Raw genomic sequence first — 19920 nt, 5'->3', positions numbered from 1 at the left:
TTTCTCTACTGAAAAGCACATTGACAAGCATTTTCCATGCCTCACGTCACTGCCTTTTTCTTATGTTTCATCTACATAATGACAAAAGGCACTAGCAGAGGCTGAGCCATGCAACCTCAGCCAGCTCTCAGTCAGGAGGACGTGGCTAAGTGAGATACTCAGGCCACCTAACACCACTGTTTCTACTTTCAAGTCAGGAACTAAGGGGCCAGCAGGAAGGCACAGCAGATGAAGGGGCTTGCTGCCAAGCCTGACAACCTGAGTTCAAGCCCTAGACGCCACATGATGGGAACAAATTGACTCCTGCGAGCTGTCCTCTGACCTCCATGCGCATGCCATGGTAGACACATAAAAATAAGTAAGTAAATAAATAAATATATCTTAGTGAATAAAGTAAGATATTTAATCATATTCTAGAAGGCATGTATTTTCAAATGTTTCACACTTCCTTTTTGAGGGGACTCGTTTGAGCTTTTACTTTACTATGCAGTTTGGTCCCATTTTATTGATAGGTAAACTGAGACACAAAATGACAGCACATTTTCAAAAAGGCCATCTTGAGTCCATTAACAGAAAAGTTTTAAGATCTTGAGCAAATTATTTATACTCTCTGAGCATCCATATAGTGACTGAGAAAGCAAGAATGTAACGTTGTGTATTTCATATAAACAGCTTAATTGTTCTAGACCTTAACTTGGTCTAGAACAAGAATCAGCGAGCACTGTGGCCATTACACTGCCAAAGATCTGCCTTCTAGTAGGAAGGAGGCTCAAACCTAAGTCTATCTGGCCCCAAGATCTATGTTTTGTGCATGTTGCCAGGCAGGACTCTTCCAAGACTTAATCTGCTCACAAGTGCCAGGCTACACCACCCAAGGGCCGGAGGCAAAGGCAGTAATCAGTATCGCTGACCTCCTTAGTTAGAATGGTGGGATTTTTTGCATTAATTTTGATACAAGGTACGGCTGGTCTGGATGACTGAGTTTGCGCCCCACTCAGTCCCCTCAGCGGAGCCCCAGTTCCGCTGGTCACTGCTGCGCACGGCGATCGGTTATTTCCCACCTGACTTCCCAACAGCCCTGTAGGGCTCACACTGAGCTGCCTCAAGTCATCCAGCCCAGTGAACTGGTAACAGCTGCAAAGACGCATAAAGTAACATAGCAGTATCAGTTAACTGCAACCGCAGCCGCAGACTTGCGGGTACCTGTGCTGCTGCCTATGGTACACACAGGCAGACTGCAATGTGTCTTTTTTTTTTTTTTTTTTTTAAGATTGTGTTTATTTTTACTCTGTGTCTGGGTGTCTTGCCTCTATGTACGTCTGTACACCATCTGCATGCCTGGTGACCTATGAGGCCAGAGAGGGCTTCAGATCTGGAGTTACAGATGGTTGTGAGCCACCATGCAGGTGATGGGAACCAGACCTGGGTCCTCTGCAAGAGTAGCAACAAGCACTTTTAACAGCTGAGCTACCTCTCCCTCCGCACAATAAGTAACTCTTGAGTTAATCATTCTTAAGCACACGCTAAGAAAAAGCGGGGTGGGGGTGGGGCCAACTCTACCCTGTGAAAGGTTTTTAATGAGCCAAGGATATCACTCTTTGCTTATTGTTTAAAAGATGCTAAAGAGAGGTTGTAGGGGGAAATGAAGAGACTAGGGAAGCATGGCTGGCTCTGCTGCCGCCAGCGTGAAGGAACCAGGCTGCCAGGCCAGCTTGGCAGAAAGGCAAGCATGTGGTTGGCCAGTGGACAGGCCCCTCCGCGACTCTGCTCTTCAGCTCCCCTCACAGCAGGACCCACACTAAGGCCTAATGCTGAGTCAGCCACAACTTCGCAACACACCCTTCCGAGACCACCACGGAGGCATAAACACTGGGGATACAGCCTCCATAGCGTGCTGAGTTCTGAGGGAGTCCAGTTCCTCTGATCTCTGCTATGATACCTAAATGTGTTAAGAGGACAATGAAGGCAGCGGGCCCAGTTTTCTTGGATGGATTTCAGATGCCTGGACCACCAACATCACTCCTAATCCTGGCAAAGAAAATACTTAGTTGCTAATGTTTATTGCAGCTAGCAGACAAGGTTTGGATAAAATGTGACATAAGCTTGTAGTTTAGAACATTCTGCATTCATCACGATGCACTTTAAAATGTAACTTTTAGATACAAACTAGAGGTTTCCAGGAGAAAGGACCCACTCACAGGAACCTCTGCAACTGTGTAGCTTTACATATGACTTTTCCTTCTTTTCCCTCACCCAGGACAGGTGATGGTGAAGGACCCTAGCAACGCCAGTTTGCATCCTTAAGAACAACAGCAAGGGATGAGATTAAAGGCTCTGGAGGACACTACACGGGACATGGGACTTGAGAGGGGAAGGAAGCGAAGCCTGAGAAGCCCACACTCAGCCGCTTCCCCTCTGCAGGCTGCCATCTCCAACCCAGGCAGCATACATACAGAAAAGAGCAAGCGCTCCAAGCACTCGGTGGATGTCTTTCTAACAGAGCGCAAGGCAGGGGCATCAGGAGCCACGGGGACAAATGGAATTTGAAAGGCAAAACCCTGGAAAAGATGGCAACCTGGGAGGAGGAACGCAAAGTATGGCCACAACTCTGTGTGGATCCTTCAATGGTTTCTGACTGCACAGCAGTAAGATGAGAAAACAAGACCCAAGAGAGAGCTGGATGGCTGCAAAGACTGAACAGGCACTCCCTCTGCAAGTCCTGTCAGCAGAGAGGGGCTTGATAAAAAAGCATCCCAGGCTTGGTCAGCCCCTCATACTTCCCAGGGGTCCCCTGAAGGGTCACATCTTGGAAATGGGGGCCATATTCCAGAACTAGGGGTGAACAGAAGCAGAGCTATCTAGCAAAGCCTGAAGCCAAGCCTGACCAGGACCACAACCACTACTGCACCCCTAGTCGCTTAAGGCAGAGTGTGAAGGAAAGCAAAACTGTGCCCACAGTCAAGACAAGGAGCGGACGAGAGAAGCAGAACCCTGGCAACCCACCCATTCCAGCCAACAGAGGAGGAGGGCTTCAACGCCGCCAACAGATGCGTCCTTACAGTAAACACAGCGATCTGGGTAACTCATGACCTCACCTACACCCGGCATCCTCGGGAACATGAGCTGCCCATGGTTTTTAATCAAAATGGGATTTGAGGTGGTTTTTACTTGAAAGGCTGGAACAAACAACTCGAAAGTGATTAATTACATCCAAACTTAATTATATATTTACACCTCCCAGTAGGACGGGGAGAGAATAAAATGTCTTAACTTTCAGTAGTGAGCAGACTTTATTAAGAGCTGACAGCAGCTATTTAGCAGCAGTAATTGAGTTTTATGCAAGATTGCACAGGTTCCCCGTGCCTGGCACCGCAATCTGACAGGGTCCTTGGGCTCCTAACAGTGAGGGGGTTGGGGGGATAAGAGTTGAGCTGTGCACAAAACCCATCTTTGAAAGTACTTATCCTCATCTGTCAATGTGATCTTATCACGGGTTTCTATCATGTCTATAAACAATCATTAGGGTTTAGCTGAGCCAGCAGCATAATGGCAACCTTAGCAGGCTCGGGGATACCTTCCACTCCCAACCATCTTCCTCCCAATTCCCACCCTACCCCCTACAAAAGGAACTTGGCTTCAGCTCAGTTTCCTTAATCCACTAAGAAACCTCAGGAATAAAAGGCGATCACATGCCCTGAGTGCTGCTGTAATTTTCATAACCCTCTAAGTGTTGGAATACTTACTTACTATTTTGTGAAAATATTTACTGAACAAACTGGGACACCTTGTTTCCCAGGTGATGGGGTGGTGAGTAGGGGCTGAGAAGTGTGTGAGCACACCCCATTTTTACTTATAAGGGTGCTGAAGAGTTCAGAGAGGTTAGGGGAGCAGGTGTTCAGCCTCTGCTAGGTTCCCACTCTCCTGTGTTCACTCGCATTAACTGGTCTCTCTTGAGGACACTAAGGTACATCTTTATGACGTAAGCCCTCCTTTTCCAGTCTTCCTGCTGCTCTCCCAAAAGGATGGCTCTGCCAATTTTCTCCCTGACTCCTCCTTTTCCCAACTGTCTTCCTTTGCAGTAGGGTTGAAAGATTATCTGAGGGACTCCCCCAGAACTTGACCCACAAGTCTATTCGATCAACAGCCAGCAGGTATTCAGGGGAGCAGGGCAAGGAGGCCAGAAATTAGACTGTCCTTCTCAGACAAGGTCTTACTGTGTGTCCCTGGCTGGCCCGAAACTCACTAGGCACACCAGGTTAACTTTGAACCCATGAAGATCGTCCTTATTTTTCCTCCCAAATGCTAGGGCAAAAGCTGTTCACTACACCTAGCCCCAGGCTGGCTCTGCTTCTAACATGCACATCATTGTACAGGGTTTCTTTCTCCGAAGCTGGGGGCAGCCATGCCTCCCTGGTTGTGCTTCTAGTCTGAGGCTCGCAACTGTTGAAACTGCCTCTTCCTAAAAGGGAACTTTATTTTCTGTCCTCTCCAGTGCTCAGAGACTCTTCTCCCTGAAACCTCCTATCAGAAAGACGTGGGCCAGCATTTATAACGTATGTGAAACTCGCCCTGCGTAAGTCATTAAGTCCGATTCTATCCAACTAGCGTGCCTCTCTAGCAGGCCAATGTTACAGAAAGCAAATACAACGCCAGGGAGGAAAGGCAGCGGTAAGATAAACAGATAAGCGGCTCGGAAGCGCTGTCCCGGGCTGAGTGAGCTCTGTGTGTGTGGACCTTTTACTCACGGAAGCCTGTGTGGCTGCTCCCTCCCAATGGAAACTTCTACTCCACAGAGGCAGGAGGCGGCTGGTAAGGAGCAGCTAAGGAAACTGACAAGGCATAAGGAGAAGCATGGAAGCCACAGAATTTGCAAAGCCCCGCCCCAGGGTTAGGAAAATAGCTGCTGGGGAGAGCAGGCCCACCTCCAGGGAGCTGCCTGTGAGCTGTGTGAATTCTGCAGGAAGCGCCAGGAAGACGCTTTCTTGACACTGTCACCATGCTGGTGTGGGCTTTTCAGTGTGGCTGCCGCCTGCCTTGCAGGTGCTTGTGCTCCAATAAGAAACTCCAATGAGCTCACTGAGCTGCACTTAGGTGGCATCAGCTCTTCTGTTTTCAGCGCCCTACCTGAGGTAAACAGGTGTCTGTTTACATTGCTCTGGAACAGGGATTCTCAACCTGTGGGTCATGACCCCTTTGGGGATCAAACAACCCTTCGATAGGAGTCGCCTAAGGTCATCAGAAAACACAGATATTTATATTAAGATTTGTAACAGTAGCAAAGTTATGAAATAGCAAGGAAAATGATTTTAAGGTTGGGGATCACCATGAAATGAGGGTCACAGTGCCAGAAAGGCTGAGAAGCACCGCTCTGGAAGAAGGCACACAACAGAACTCATTGCTCTACAATCCCTGCATACCAGGCACACTGCTAGGTATTAGCTATGCAAAAATGCACAAAGCCAGGGCTTCGCAATCTACTGAGAAAAGACTCAACAGGCGATCACACTGTGCCCGCTGAGACCATCAGAGAGCTGACTATTAGAACAGAGTGAGTTGCCACACAGACACTGAAGAGACAAACAGCACTGCGGTGTCAGGCTGGGGTGTTCAGCTTCCTCCCTTAGCATCTTCCATGAGGAGGAGAATGTACCACAAGGGCTGTGTTTTCCTAGCTACAAACCAAGTGAGTAGCCATAATCAGTTATATAAAATCTTTCATTTCCAATGTTATCTTAACTCCAATACAAACAAACTATTGTTAAATTTTACTGTCACCACAGCTTAAAATATTTTCACTTTGTTGAAGAAAATAGTTTCTGACTTGGGAATGAAATCTCAGGACATTAAAGAATTTATATCCTAAGGTCAGAATCAAGTCTCTTTGGGGGCGGGGGGAGGTCACAACGATACAAGAAAAAAGAAAAGCAATTTCCTATTACCAAATCTTATTTCTCTAGTATAAAGAGAATGGATAGACCTTACTACCAAAACATATGAGGTAAAAAATGTTTAAATATATCATCAGTAAAAATGTAGCTTGCCGGTTGGTGGTAGCACAACCTTTATAATGGCAGTGCTCGAGAGGCAGAGGCAGGAGGATCTTTTGAGTTTTCAGTTTGAGACATCCTGGTCTACACAGCAAATTCTAGGTCAGCTAAGGCTACAAGGAAAAACCCTGGGGAGAGGGCAGGGGGCGGGACATGTAGCTTGGTTTGATAGAACATGACTTTAATCCAAGGACTGTGAGAAGCAGAGGCAGGTGTAGCTCTGTTAGTTCAAGGCCAGCCTGGTCTAAAAAGGGAGTCTGAGGCCAGCCAAGGCTACAGAGTGGACCCTAACTCAAAAATAAATACATAAAAGAAATGAAAAGAGACTGTGTGTGAAATTTCTCAAACAAAAACATCAGATAAGACTATATGGTTGGAAAAACAGAAAATAAGTGTTCTTGAATCAAGAGGTTCCTCAAGTTCCCAGGTCCATCCCTCCCCCTGATATGTCCTACCCACAGATCTGCCCCTCCTCCATCCCACAGGCCCGCCCCTCCTCCATCCCACAGGCCCGCCCTCCTCCATCCCACGGGCCCGCCCCTCCTCCATCCCACAGACCTGCCCTCCTCCATCCCACAGGCCCGCCCTCCTCCATCCCACAGACCTGCCCCTCCTCCATCCCACAGGCCCGCCCTCCTCCATCCCACAGGCCCGCCCCTCCTCCATCCCACAGGCCCGCCCTCCTCCATCCCACAGACCCGCCCCTCCTCCATCCCACAGGCCCGCCCTCCTCCATCCCACAGACCCGCCCTCCTCCATCCCACAGGCCCGCCCTCCTCCATCCCATAGGCTCATATGCTAACCTTGCTCCACAGCCTCACCTTCAGAACTAGACTTTTTAAACAAGGAGATTAAAGTTTCCGAATGACTATTTTACATTCACTTAGAGTGGTCGGAATTAAATATATACTTAATGTGACTTGGAAGCGCGATCATGTCTAGTATTTGAGGCAGAAAAGATTCTAAAGTTGTGTAATAAGCTGAAAAATAAGAAAGTACTCAATAGATATTAACTAGCCACTCACTAAAACTCTTTCATAATGATAAAGACAAACGCAGGATAGTAAAGTATTCTCACCCACCTACCTAACAACCATGTCCTTCCATCCTCACCACCCACAAAAACTGCATCCTTAGAGTCTAGGAACCAGCAACACTTCCCAGAAACATCAGCAATATAAAAACAGCCTGAGCACTCCTTGCCCGGGGCCTGCCATCAGAGAGACACCATACAAAAGAACTTACTTGCAGTAGCCTGTGCCGTTGTGGTAAGTAATGCAGGTCCCTTCATTTACACAGGGCTCTTGACCACCTCGACACTGCAAAGCTGAAATAAAACACAAAGTGGAATCAGAAATCAGGCACCAATCGTAACCCGCAGACTGCAAAGTGGGGTCCAAAGAGAAAGTCATCCCACATCATCTCTGTTCTGCTGTTCCTTTAGACTTTTAACTGACTCGTCACTGGTTGGCTCCTCCAATCACAGATGCCCAGGTGTTCATTGTACAGTCTCCTCTCACATGGCCTTGTAGGTCCTTAGCACGCTCTCCCTGTGCCTCGGTTTGTCTGGCAGTCACATGTCTCAGTGACAGTGAGATCACCAAAGCTGTACCAACCGTAACAGGCCGTCATCCTTTTAGGATTTAGACACTTCAGAAAAGTATCTAAGAATTGATTGTTGACTACTTAAGACTTGAGTGGACAGTGGTTGGCCACATTAAGGAGTTCCTTAGTTTCAGGTGAAGCCTTAGTGAAACAGACCACTTCAGTAAGAAGTCAGAAGCGTCAACATCTAATGACAGGACCCAGAAAAAAGGAAAAACAAAATCCATGGAGGAACAAACACATCATAATCTCTCATTTCAAAGACTCATTAAAAAAAAAAAAAAAAACAGGGAGAGCTGGACGGTGGTGGTTCACGCCTTTAATCCCAGCACTTGGGAGGCAGAGGCAGGAGGATCACTGTGAGTTTGAGGCCAGTCTAGTCTAAAAGTGAGTCCAGGACAGCCAGGGCTACACAGAGAAACCCTGTCTGAAAAAACCAAAAATAAATAAATAAATATTTAAAAATAAATAAAATGCAGGGAGAAGACAGTAACTAGAGATTGTAGGAGAAAGACTAAAATAAACAAAACAAAGACCAATTTTATCTTGACAGAAAAACAAAAGCTCTCAAGTCTTGTTTCCCCTAAGCTCCTGGAGAGGCAAGGAGAAGACTGCCTGCCACTCAAGGCTCCTCAAAGCAGACTATGGAGGTGAGGAGCCACAGACTCACTGACTTCAGCCAGGGGAGGACAAAGTCTACCAAGCTCCACACTGAATGCTTCGCTTTTAGAATTGGAATTTTCATCACCAAATCAACATCAAGACTCCTAAGGACTACTAGAAAGGCAAGACAGAACCTAATCTAACAACCAAGAGGCTCATAAACCCCTCAGAGGTAGCCGCCCAGTGCTCTACACACAGGAGCTACCTCAGCCTTGACCACAACCCTGGGAAGTGCTTCGCTTCTTCACACACTATCTCATCACAGCAGTCAGGCAGGGAGCCAGGCACACAAGGACTTCAGGGACCAAGCCCAGAGACTATGCTCTCAACTACAGAGACAGGCTAACCTCCCACTGGAAAGTGAGGGCCGGAGAGGTCATGTGGTTTCCTCATGCGGCATCAGATCCGATCTGGTGGCAGCACTGAGCCTGAGATCCAGACCTTGCATCTCTGGACTCTGGAAGAGGGACATCTCACCCACGTCCCACTTCCCTGTAAGGCAGGAGAGCTGCCTCTTCCCACACTGATAAGCTCCGTGCAGCTCCTATAATTAAAACACTTAATGTCAGGTTGTTCCCTCCGTACCGAGTTCTCAGACTGAGGTTTTCATTCTCTTTAGACACTTTTATTAGTTCCAGTGAGGACCTTCGGGCTCTTCTCTATTTGCTTTCTCTTCTTTCTCCTCTTTAAACAAGGAAAACATCTCGGGATAGCACTACCCCACAGGCATAGGGAAGTTTCAGTCCTGCCCCCTGCAAGAATTCCAACGAGTTAAAGCCATAGTGAGTCCCGGTTCTGCCTCCTGTACCTGGCTGTAAACTGCAACCAAGGTGCAACCACATCCCCTACCTGTGAACTGCCGCCTTCCAGGATAGGTTAACCGCCCTAGGAGTCTCCTGCGGTCCAGCAGTGAGAGGCCCTCGATAGAGGGGCTGGGGAGATGGCTCAGTTGACGTAGCTCTCACTGTGCAAGCACAAGGACCGGAGCAGGCCTGGCCCTGCACACTCACCCATGACTCAACTTGAAGAGGGCTGGAGGTGAATCCCAAAAGCTTACCAGGCAAACCCCCAGAAGAAAGTGTTCAGCTCAGACCAAGATCCTGTCTCAAGACAGTAAGGAAAAAGGAAACAGAGGAAGACCTCAGGAGCTCTTCTGTGACCCTGACATGTACACACAGGGCCACTCACTTTCACACTCATGTGTTCGTACCATACACACAACACAAACATTACACTACACACAAGGTAATAATGTATTTTTAAAAATACACCAAATTTTTAAAAGTACATAAGGACCTAGCTACCCATGACTTGGCCATGGGCAGTGGGGGGGAAAAAATCACAGCCCGTTCCTATTAAGTGTCCTGGCAAATCATTACAGTGACAGGCTCATAGAATACAAACAACCCAAAGTCAATATGTGGCAATCAATCCAGCAAACAACTTTACAGCCTTGCCTTAGAGAACCAATCCAACTCACTGACCAAAAAAAAAAAAAGAGGCGGGCTCCTCGGGCTAATAATTAATGCCACTTGGCTGGTTTGTGGGACTCTGCTACCTTGAACCTTTAACATTTCCTCAGCCACAGTTTTCCCACTTCAGAATGCATCAGAGGCACCTGTTAAGTGAGTACGTGGCCTGGCTCGCCAGCCCCGGTGAGTCCCAGGTGATGCTCAGGAGGCGTGAGGTCTGAGGAGCGCCACAGTGAGAGCAGAACCAATGCACTAAGATATGGGTGTCCAACCTAAGAAGCCTCCAAACTCCTTTAATCCAAGGGCCAAGGAATCTGGATAATCCAGGGAGTAGCAGTTTTGAGACTCGAGACTTTATTCTAGGACTAGTTCTAAGCGAACACTGTAATTATGTGTCATAAAAAAAAAAATCAAAGCTTTGGTAAACCAGACCTCTACAGGAGAGACTGGGAGAGACCACACCTCAAGACTCAGCGGTCTTACTCTGCAGGTGAACATTTCAGTTTAGCAACTTAAATGCAAATGTGAAGACAGCACACGTGTGTCAGAAAGCGAAGAGTTCCAGCAAACGGAAGAGCGGCCAGAGCCAGACTCCAGCCCAACTTTTCTTCTTAAGCTGCACGCTGCTATAGCAGGGTAAGATGAACCTGTCATACAGTGTCCGTGTTTCTGTCCATGTGCCCCACCAAAAAAGCAAAAGCAAACACAACAAGGTGCACAGTGGGACACAAAACTTAGAACCCAGATTCTAGCACACCACCCCGCCCCCTGCCCCCTGGTGTTTTGAGACAGGGTCTCACTGTAGCTCTGGCTGCCCTGGAACTCCCTCTGTAGAGCAGGCTGGCCTGGAAGCAAAAGTGTGCGCCCGCCATCACGCCTGGCTGAGATCTGCTTTCTAATACTCAGAACCCAGCGCATCGACCAGGTAGGCACATGCACACCCTGATGTCAGGGATACTGTGCTCTCACAGACGCTGCTTCCTGTAGGGGAAAAGAGATAACAACAAAGGAAAAGACTTTAGACAGTGATATACTCTAGGAAAAAAACAAAGCCCAGAAGTGAGGCACAAAGCATTGACAAAGTGTTCAGGCAGCGCTAAGAAAGGCCCACCTGAGTGGAGCACGGACGCAGGCCGAGGAACTAACATACTTTAGGGGATTGGGATAAGAATTAAACAGTAGTCACAGGAGAAGCGCATGGAGGCCAGGAGGGGCTAAGTCACCCAAGGACAGTTGGGTCACAGCTGCCACTTGAGTGCAGGGGAACTGACTGCACTGTTTAAGCCCATCGACTTCAAAGGAAAATGGCACAATTTAATAAAGAGTGTGATATATTGATAAGAGTGTGATGTTTGAATAAAACAAACGAGCCACGCAGAGCTGACTGCTCTCCTTTTAAAAAGGCAATAAAAAGAAATGAGTCACTAAATGTACAACCACACCGAAAGGGCCACTCCACCTACGACGGCCTCTCGCTCAGCCGTGGTCTCTGGCAGCACCATCCTCTCAGCCTGCAGGGAAGGGACAGCTAGAACAGAGAGTGGCCTTGCAAAGGACTCTAGGGAAAATACAAACAGCAGAAATTGCTTTTCTTAGTTTCCTTCGTAAACCCTCTTGATACCCACTATCAAAATCTCTACAAAGAACTAAGAAAACAGGATAGATGCTCACTGCCACTCAGTCCAGGCGAGGTTCGTGTTTATTCACGTTTATTAGGCACCACTGGATACAAACATTGCAAACAAGACAAGCGTCGCTGATCCTTACCAGGTCCAATGCACCAGGAATTTATCTTTGTAAGGACAGACTAAAGGTATCCAGACTTGATGGCTTCCTTACCCACAGTCTTCTAGGCTTTGCAGGGCCTCCCGGGCCGTGCCAGCTACGCATCACGGGGCTTAAAAGCCTCTCTTTGTTTTAAAAATCTCTAACATGAGTAATTAAGTCTGGTACCCCAGACGGTGTAATCTGAGCAGCCTTCAGTGTGCTTCACTCGTTGCTCTGACAAGTGACGGTTTAAATTGGCATTACTTGTTGCTTTGTAGCCTCTTCAAATAAGCCTCTGTCTGCTGTGCGCCTCACACGATTCCTTTCATACCGTGCTCCCTCTGCCTGCACTGCGCACACCCACTGCTTGCTCCCTCAGACCAGACAACACTTTAATGCCCTGAACGGCTGCAGATCCTAAAGTATGTGCACAAGAGGGACACGGGGTGCTTCTTCTTTTCCCCCTTCAACGTTTATGCAAATTTCAAGTAGCTGAATTTGAGAGATGAAGTCTGGGTTGCTGGCTGGGGCTCGGCTGTGTCCCTCGGTTGCTTCTGGCACAGGGCCCCTGGAAAGAGTGTTGTCAAGTGAGCACAACACTGTTTTCTAAAATGACTGCTTGCATTACTACCCAAAATAGGAGAATTCAGGGCAGACGGAGACGCCAGGGATTTGCAATGATTCTCACAGCACCCTTCAATTTCGAACAACAAAGCTTCCACTTCATTTTTTATTCCTTTTTTTTTTTTTTTTTTTTTTTTTTTTTTTTTTTTTTTGTGGGCAGGGTGGAAGGAGGGGGAAATCGGCCATTAAAAAAAAAAAAGCAAACAAACAGAAGTGTGGAAGTTCTGAGTGCCTAGTGTCACGCTGAAACAGAAGTAAAGTGGGAGTATCAGGATTGATTGATTAAAAGGAGAGGAGCAAAGTGGCGAGGGAGACATGGATTTTTGTTTTCCCAACAATATGTCGAGGATCTCTGTGTTCTTAACACAGCTCACCCAGGAGAAAATGCTTCCTACCTACATTAAGCTCATCTCTAACTTACACAGGACAGCTATAGGGTCCCAGTCCCCGCTGGTTTCCCAAAACTGAAACCTCCTGTGGTTTAGGAAAAGAAGGAGGAGGAAGAGGAGGAAGAAGAGGAGAAGGAGGAGGAGGAGGAGGAGGAAGAAGAGGAGGAAGAGGAGGAGAAGCAGCAGCAGCAGCAGCAGCAACAGTGTTTTGCTGTAGCCCAGGCTGGCCTTGAACTCCTGGGCGATCCTCTTAACTGTCTGTCTCTCAGGTGCTGGAATTACAAGTGAGTCACCAGCCAGGCATCTAGAATTTTCACCTTATAAATCCATTTCTATGAAATATTAATCCTTGATTCTAAAATCTGAAAAATCTGCCGGGTGTGGTGGCACTTGCCTTTAATCCTAGCACTCAGGAGGCAGAGGCAGGTGGATCATTTTGAGTTCGAGGCCAGCCTGAGCTACAATGCAAGTCTAGGACAGCCAAGGCTACACAGGGAAACCCTGTCTCAAAAAAACAAAAATAAAATCTGAAATTTTGTCCTAACTCATAATATTAAATTCCTGGTGGGGGGGGCCGGGGGTGGGGGAGGATGACAAAATTTATCAATGTGCTGTGTCACACTGGAGTTTACAATGCAACATGTTTTTTTTTCTTTTTCCTTTTTCTCTTATCAAAACTATAGGAAAAAAAATAAATCTCAATTGCAAACTGAAGCAAATGAGCTCAACTAGGTAAGCTCTACCCTCACATCTTGGAGATTCCACCAAATACGACTTGGAAGCTCGCAGAAGGACCAGGATGTCCAGACAGCACACTGAGATGATTCCCCTTCCTCTTCCTCCTCTTGCTCCTCCTCCTCCTCCTCTTCCACCTTACTAATTCCTACTTGCATTCTGAGTCAGGAAAGACAGCCCTCTTTAACAAGGTGACGCCATCCGCCCATTTGCTTTGATGCTGCGTCCACTGCAGCTTGGGCAGCTGTATCATGCTCTTACCCTCATTTCTAAGAAGGTTCTCGAAAAGCTGGCAAAGAAGCCTCATCTCCATGTGCCTGGACCATGGAAGGTGGATACTCACTACGACACTCAACAAACTAAACATCTAAGGCAAAAACCTATTAGCAGACAACCAGCTTGTGTATTTAAAATGTTCAAAAGCTTCAGTTGTGCTGAGCAGAAAAACACCCAGATGAGACTATAATACAAATTTTACTTTTGTCAGGATAAGAAGTAAAATAAAAGGAGAAAGACAGTAGAAACGTTCTGGCTTTTAACAAGAACATAAGTTGAGAAAGTACATTTCTAGTCTCTGCCGAACCAAAACACCTTTCAAAGTTCCTGTCTTAAAATATGCATGAATTGGAGATGGAGAGATAGCATCCTAGCTGTGTGCACACACCACTCTTCCTAGCACCCACAGCAAAAGGCTCACTACCACCTGCAACCCAGCAACAGGGGATCAGATGGCGCCCTCTTCTGGCTTTGGTGAACACATGCACTCACATGTGTATACACACGCACGCACGCACGCACGCACGCACGCACGCACGCACGCACGCACGCACTCAATTAAGTCTTTTTTAAAAAGTAAAATTTGTGCGGGTGCCGATATTGCCTCTGACCCAATTGCCTGTGCACCTTAAAGCCATGTGTGTCAGGGAGGGGACACTGACTGAAGACGTTGAACAGAAACAAAATAATCTACAACTAACCAGCAAATGCAAAAAAAAATGAAAAATAAACTTTTAAAAAGTGGACAAACAAAAAAGCCTTAATAGTAAAACCTCCAGGAAATTCAAGAAAAGGTGCATGCTTGTCCTTCTCTCGTAGTGACCAGTCCATTGATCAGTAAACACCAGTTTACTGTCCCAAGAAGCCCCGATGTGTTTCCTCAGCATAGATATCCACCCTGGGAAGAAAATGACACTCCCCAAAACAGACACAGGGTTCACAAGCCCACAAAGTTCAGTTCTGAAGCCTCAGGCAGAGGAAGAAGTGCCATCCCCAGAGTCTAAAGCATCAGGAGCTCGGGAGCCCGGCCTGAGCCAGCACTGGCATCCTCTGTCTGATCTGCTGTACTAGCTGTGTCTGTCCTCTTATCAAGGCACATTCTGCCTACCACCAACTTCCTGCACTTTCAGCAAGCCCTCACTATTATAAAGGTTTAAAAAACAAAAACAAAAAAATATTTTCTTAAGTACAACTTAAAAATTTTAAAACCCATAATTTTAAACAGAAGGTACTTAAGAACCTTTACTGGAAAGAAATTATAAATATATATAATTTTCTTGCTACCCTCCCCTGCAAAAGAAGCAAATGTCCTTTTGGCTTAAATTTCTCAGAGTGCTTTTTAATAGAGAAGACAATGCCTAGTGTTTGTTCATCTAGAGGTAGACTTCAAAAAAGTCTAAGACACAATGTTATATTAAAAAGGAAAAAAAAACCTGTGATTACTAAATGCTATTGTAAAATACTGTGGCAAGTTCCCAAAACCAAGCAGGGAAAATCCAGAGCTGAGTCTCAGATTTCCTCAGCAGCCTCCATCCTCATGGTCTTTGCACCCTTGTGTAGTGAGAACCGAGGCTGCTCACAGGAGCCAGGGGCAGGCAACAGTCAGCAGAATATCACAGCTGACGTGCAAATGGTGACTAGGCCATCAGGGGAGGGCAGAGTCCAGCCGTGTGTTCTGAAGTGTACACGTCTGCAGAGGGTGGCATCTACACCATTATATGGGTCACAGACGCTCTATACCTACAGCCCTAAGCAAACCCCATTCACTCAAGCACAGTAATCAGCCCAGCATTCCTGCACCCTGCACGAGTCGCTGGGAACTGTCTAAATCCAAGAGCCTCAAAGGGTCCTAAATCCCTGGTCTGCATCTGATACTCCAAGTCAGCACAGAGACACACGCAGTGAGGATGGGGCATGCGCATCACACTTAGAGCCCAGACCCAGGGCCGGAGGGAGCCGGAGGGAGCCGGAGGGAGCCGGAGGGAGCCGGAGGGAAAATATCTGCCCATTGGTACATGTGAAGAAGATACATGGGACAACCATTAGTCTAACTTCTCAGTTTCTTTATTCATTTCGCTTGTTTCCTCACAGAAACTTAACTCATACCTGGCATGAGCAACTGGAAGGCAGGCACAGCTGATGACAGCCATTGATCCCCGCGGCCATAAACCCGAGTCCTCCAACTAAGTCAACTCAGAAACCCAAAGGGCTATGGAGCCCTTGATAAGGTTCTCGTCAATGCTAGAGAGGCCAAGGGATGGCTCTGTGCCACCTTCAGTCTGTCGGTCTCAGGAAGGCCATCACTGACACTGCGAATTCTAAAATAATAATTTAAAATGAAGGTAATTTTCTGTATGAGGTGCGCAACCCTACTCCATCCCCCACTCATTGTGAACAAGTCCTAAATCCCCCAATGGATCTGCAAGGGTGAGTGCCCTGGCCTACCCCATTCCAACTTCCTTTCTGCCATCCCTCCTGTCTGGAGCCTAGGAGAGTTCCAGGACAGTGTGGGTTCTACAACTAAGGCAACACAAAGCCTTTCTGCTCCGCCTAGGTCAGCCCCACTGTGAGGACAGGCCCACAGTCAACGCTTGGGAAACGACGGCCAAGCTGAACTGCCCGAGGACAGGAGAGACCAGTAATGTTCTATCTCCCACCAAGAGAATGAGAAACAAGACCTTAATTTCCCACAGAGCACAAGGGAAATCTGCAAAATGACAGTTTATTACAGCCATTTACAAAGGACACGGATTGCTGAGTAGAGGCCATACTTTAATCCTTTTTGTTTATCACTCTTAAAATGCTCTCCTCAATAACAATCCATTTGGGGACATGGGAATGAGATGCCTGCTGAACAAGAGGGGTTTACCCGTCACATCACTCCGTGCCCAGTGGGGTGGGAACAGCCTTCCCACCATCACCTCATCCCATTACCAGGGCCAAAGCCTTTGGAAAAACCGGTCTTGGTGCAAGGAAGCCTGGCTTCAAGCAAAGGGACAAAGGCGTTACAGTGAGGTTTGGTGTACTGATGCAGAGGAAACAACTCCCCCTCCCCAACACACGATTACCTCACCGAAAATATTAAACTTAGGGTATTGTAATCGCTTTGGCTACCGGCCTGAATATGTCTCCATGGAAAGTCTCAAATACTCTAGGCTTTATATTTGATTGGTAGATAGGTAGATAGATTATACGTACGTACGTACGTACATACATACATACATACATACATACATACATACATACATGGAGATATATAACAGACCAAGTATCTGGCTCCTGCCTGCCCATGTAATGTGATCTGCCTTTTGAACTGCTGAATTTATAATTCATGCAAGATCTTGATTTTGTGCACAATGAGCTTCAGCACAGCTCACAACAACCCCAAACCTGCTACCAGTGACCTCACAGAGGAACCCTGAGGACGTGAAATTCAAAAATTAGCTAGCCACATCCCAAGCCATATAGCTAGTGGGTCAAAGGCACCCCCTCCAAACACAGAGGAAGCTGGCATTGACTGAGCACCAACGAGCAACACAGGCCACAGACAACACTTACAGGACATATGTAAGACTGACAGCCCAGCTGCTCCTCGGGGACAGGGACTCTCGAGGACCTCCACCTCCGCCCCTCCACTCAGGTCTATAAATATTTGGTGGCCAAGAGGTAAACCAGAGAGTTGGTAATGACTCTCCATGTGAGATGGCTGATAACACACAGGACCAACTGTCCCAAGACAGTGCTATAATAAAGTCCCCTCACAGGCCTTGATTTTTAATCCCTACAACTCTTTAAGGTGTGAAAATTGACATTAACACCATTTTTCAAAAGAGGAAACAACTTAAGATATAAGGGACTTGCCTATAGCCATACAGATGAAGACTCCAAGCCAGGGCTAGAATGCAGGGTTTTGGGGGCGGGGAGGTGTTTTGTTTTGTTTTTTAATCTACTGATCCTGCATTAGGTACAAAAGAAAAGAACAGAGAGAGCCCTGCACACTTGCATAATGTACATCTGTGGCTACAACAGTCTCATCAAATAGACAGCCAGGCACACATTAGCCATGCAGATGAAAGGCATTTATGGTGAAGATCACATGCTCATGGGAGTAGGACTGAGTACCTACAACAGGAGGCGGCCAGGGTTGTGTTCTAGACCCACCCTTCACCCAAGAAGTGGCACACATTCTTGACCGTCACCCACCTCTCCCCCAACAAGAGAACCCCGCTTTGGGAAGCACATCCACCCTGGCAAACTAAACAAAACAGAACAAGTTACTTTGGGGGCTGAAAGGAGCAGGAGAGAGGCCGAAATTGTTGGTACTTCCTAAGAAGGGATATAATAATAATAATAATAATAATAATAATAATAATAATAATAATAATAATAATAATAATAATAATAATACAGCTAGACACCACATCTTCTCAGGAGCAGAACTGCATCAAAGATGATAGCATGCAGCAGTCAGCACTGGGACTTCAGGAATGGCCGCCCAGAGTTTACTCTTCCAAATGGGGAGCCTGTCTGTTAATGGTAAAACAGCCTCCATCAATGGATCAAAGTCTATTAACGGTAAGCAGCCCCCATCAATGGACCAAAGAATCTGTAATGCAAACAGTTAAGATATAAATACCTCCAAAATAAGAAACACATCTGCACACAAAGCTAATGAAAACTGAGCCACTCAACAGGAAAAGCATGGCCTGCTACTAGAGAGGGCGGGTAATGACTCATGTGGTAAACCAAAAATGCCATAGGGGGCCGGGTATTTTCTTCATCTGCTCAGCTTCTGTCCAACTAAAGGAATCGACAAAGACAGAAGAGACGATGCTACCTTCTCAAAGCCAGACATACACCACCCTGACACAGGCCCAAGGAACCTTAGCTCATTCTTTCCACAAAGCCCACACGCCCAGACTCTTGTCTTCCAAACAAAGTATAAAGTCCATTACCACATTTTGGTACACTGTCCCAAAACTGTCACCTTGTTTCATGTGCATGCTATTTAAAAACTGTACAAAATAGGGGCTGAGGAGATCTCTCAGCAGTTAAGACTGCTGGCTGCTCTGCAGAGGACCCAAATTTGATTCCCAGTACCCACATGGTGGCTCACAACCTTCTGTAATTCCCATGACCCCCTTTTGGGGCCTCTAAAGACACACCATGCATGTGGTGCACAAACACACATGCAAGCAAAACACATGTACACATAAAAAAAAAATGGTTTTTAAAACTTTACTAAATAATAAAAAGGGGCTAGGGAGATGGCTTGGTAGTTCAGAGCACTGGTTGTTCTTCTAGAAGACACAGGTTCAAATTCCAGCACCCAGACGGCAGCTCACAACCCTCTGTTACTCCAGTTCGAGGAGATCTGACGCCACCTTTTGGCCTCTGTGGGTACTACACTGCATATACATGGTACACAGATACACATGCAGGCAAAACACTGGTACACAGAAAGTTTCTTTAATGAAAAAAAATTGATAAAGAGATGTTAAAAACAGATTACTTTTCTGCTTTCTTAGTGGGACTTTTTAAAGATATTTTTTCTTGTGTGTTTGTGTCTGGATGTAGCTTTGGACACATGAGTACTGGTACCCACAGAAGCCAGAAAATGGCATCGATCCCCTGGAGCTGGAGTTCCAGGAAGTTATGGGAGCCAGATGTAGCTGCTTAGACCTGAAGTTCTGGTCCTCTGTAAGAGCTCATGACCAACTAACCATCTCTCCAGCCCTTTACGGCATTTTTCAGGGTATGACACACCATGTAGCAACCCAGGGTTCAGATTGGTAGATGAATTAAAAGGAAACGTTAAAGTATAGTACCTTCATTTAAAAAACAAAACAACGACGAGGAAACACTCTTTAAGTGTTCTACTAAATTCAAGAAATCCAATGACAAATATCTGAGGGAAATCAAAACTTTTAAAAAACATCAGACACAAAAGAGGAGGGGGCTGAGATCAGGAAGAAAAGCAAACAGGCAGCGTCTGATTGAGCATCCAAGCCCCATGTCTGACCAACAGCTGTCTTTACTCAGCTGGAGGAAAACCACAGGACTGGGGATACCTCACTCAATGTACTGTCCTAGGCTAGAGCGACAGTGCTGACTCACCCTCGGCAGGACACTCGGTTTAACTCGTTCTTCCAGTGCCATTAATAAGCAAAACAGCTCCAACTCCAAGACAGTGGCATGTCCACAACCGAAAGTCTGCATACCCTGAGTCTGTCTGCTTCTACCTTAAATGGCAACCAGTATTATTCCTGTTTTATCACAAAAATGGAAATTCTTCCAAGAACCCAAGTAATCTCCTGTTGCCCTGATCAGTGTCTGTTGCCT

General features: G+C 46.6%; 1 protein-coding gene across 2 annotated transcripts in view; it reads right to left on the bottom strand.

Moving 5' to 3' along the window:
• The window catches only part of NOTCH2 (notch receptor 2), a 140733-nt gene that overhangs the window by 97076 nt on the left and 23737 nt on the right, over positions 1–19920 (bottom strand). For both annotated transcript variants that reach the window (XM_084756815.1, XM_084756816.1), the window contains exon 2: positions 7293–7374. In XM_084756815.1, coding sequence (XP_084612941.1) covers positions 7293–7374 — 82 coding nt within the window. The remainder of the gene's footprint in view (positions 1–7292; positions 7375–19920) is intronic.

The sequence above is a fragment of the Acomys minous genome (genome assembly GCF_964271855.1).
Source record: "Acomys minous genome assembly, chromosome: 14".
Taxonomy (NCBI): Eukaryota; Metazoa; Chordata; class Mammalia; order Rodentia; family Muridae; genus Acomys; species Acomys minous.
The sequence above is the reverse complement of the archived record's forward strand: the minus strand, read 5'-3'. Positions and strand labels throughout refer to the sequence as shown.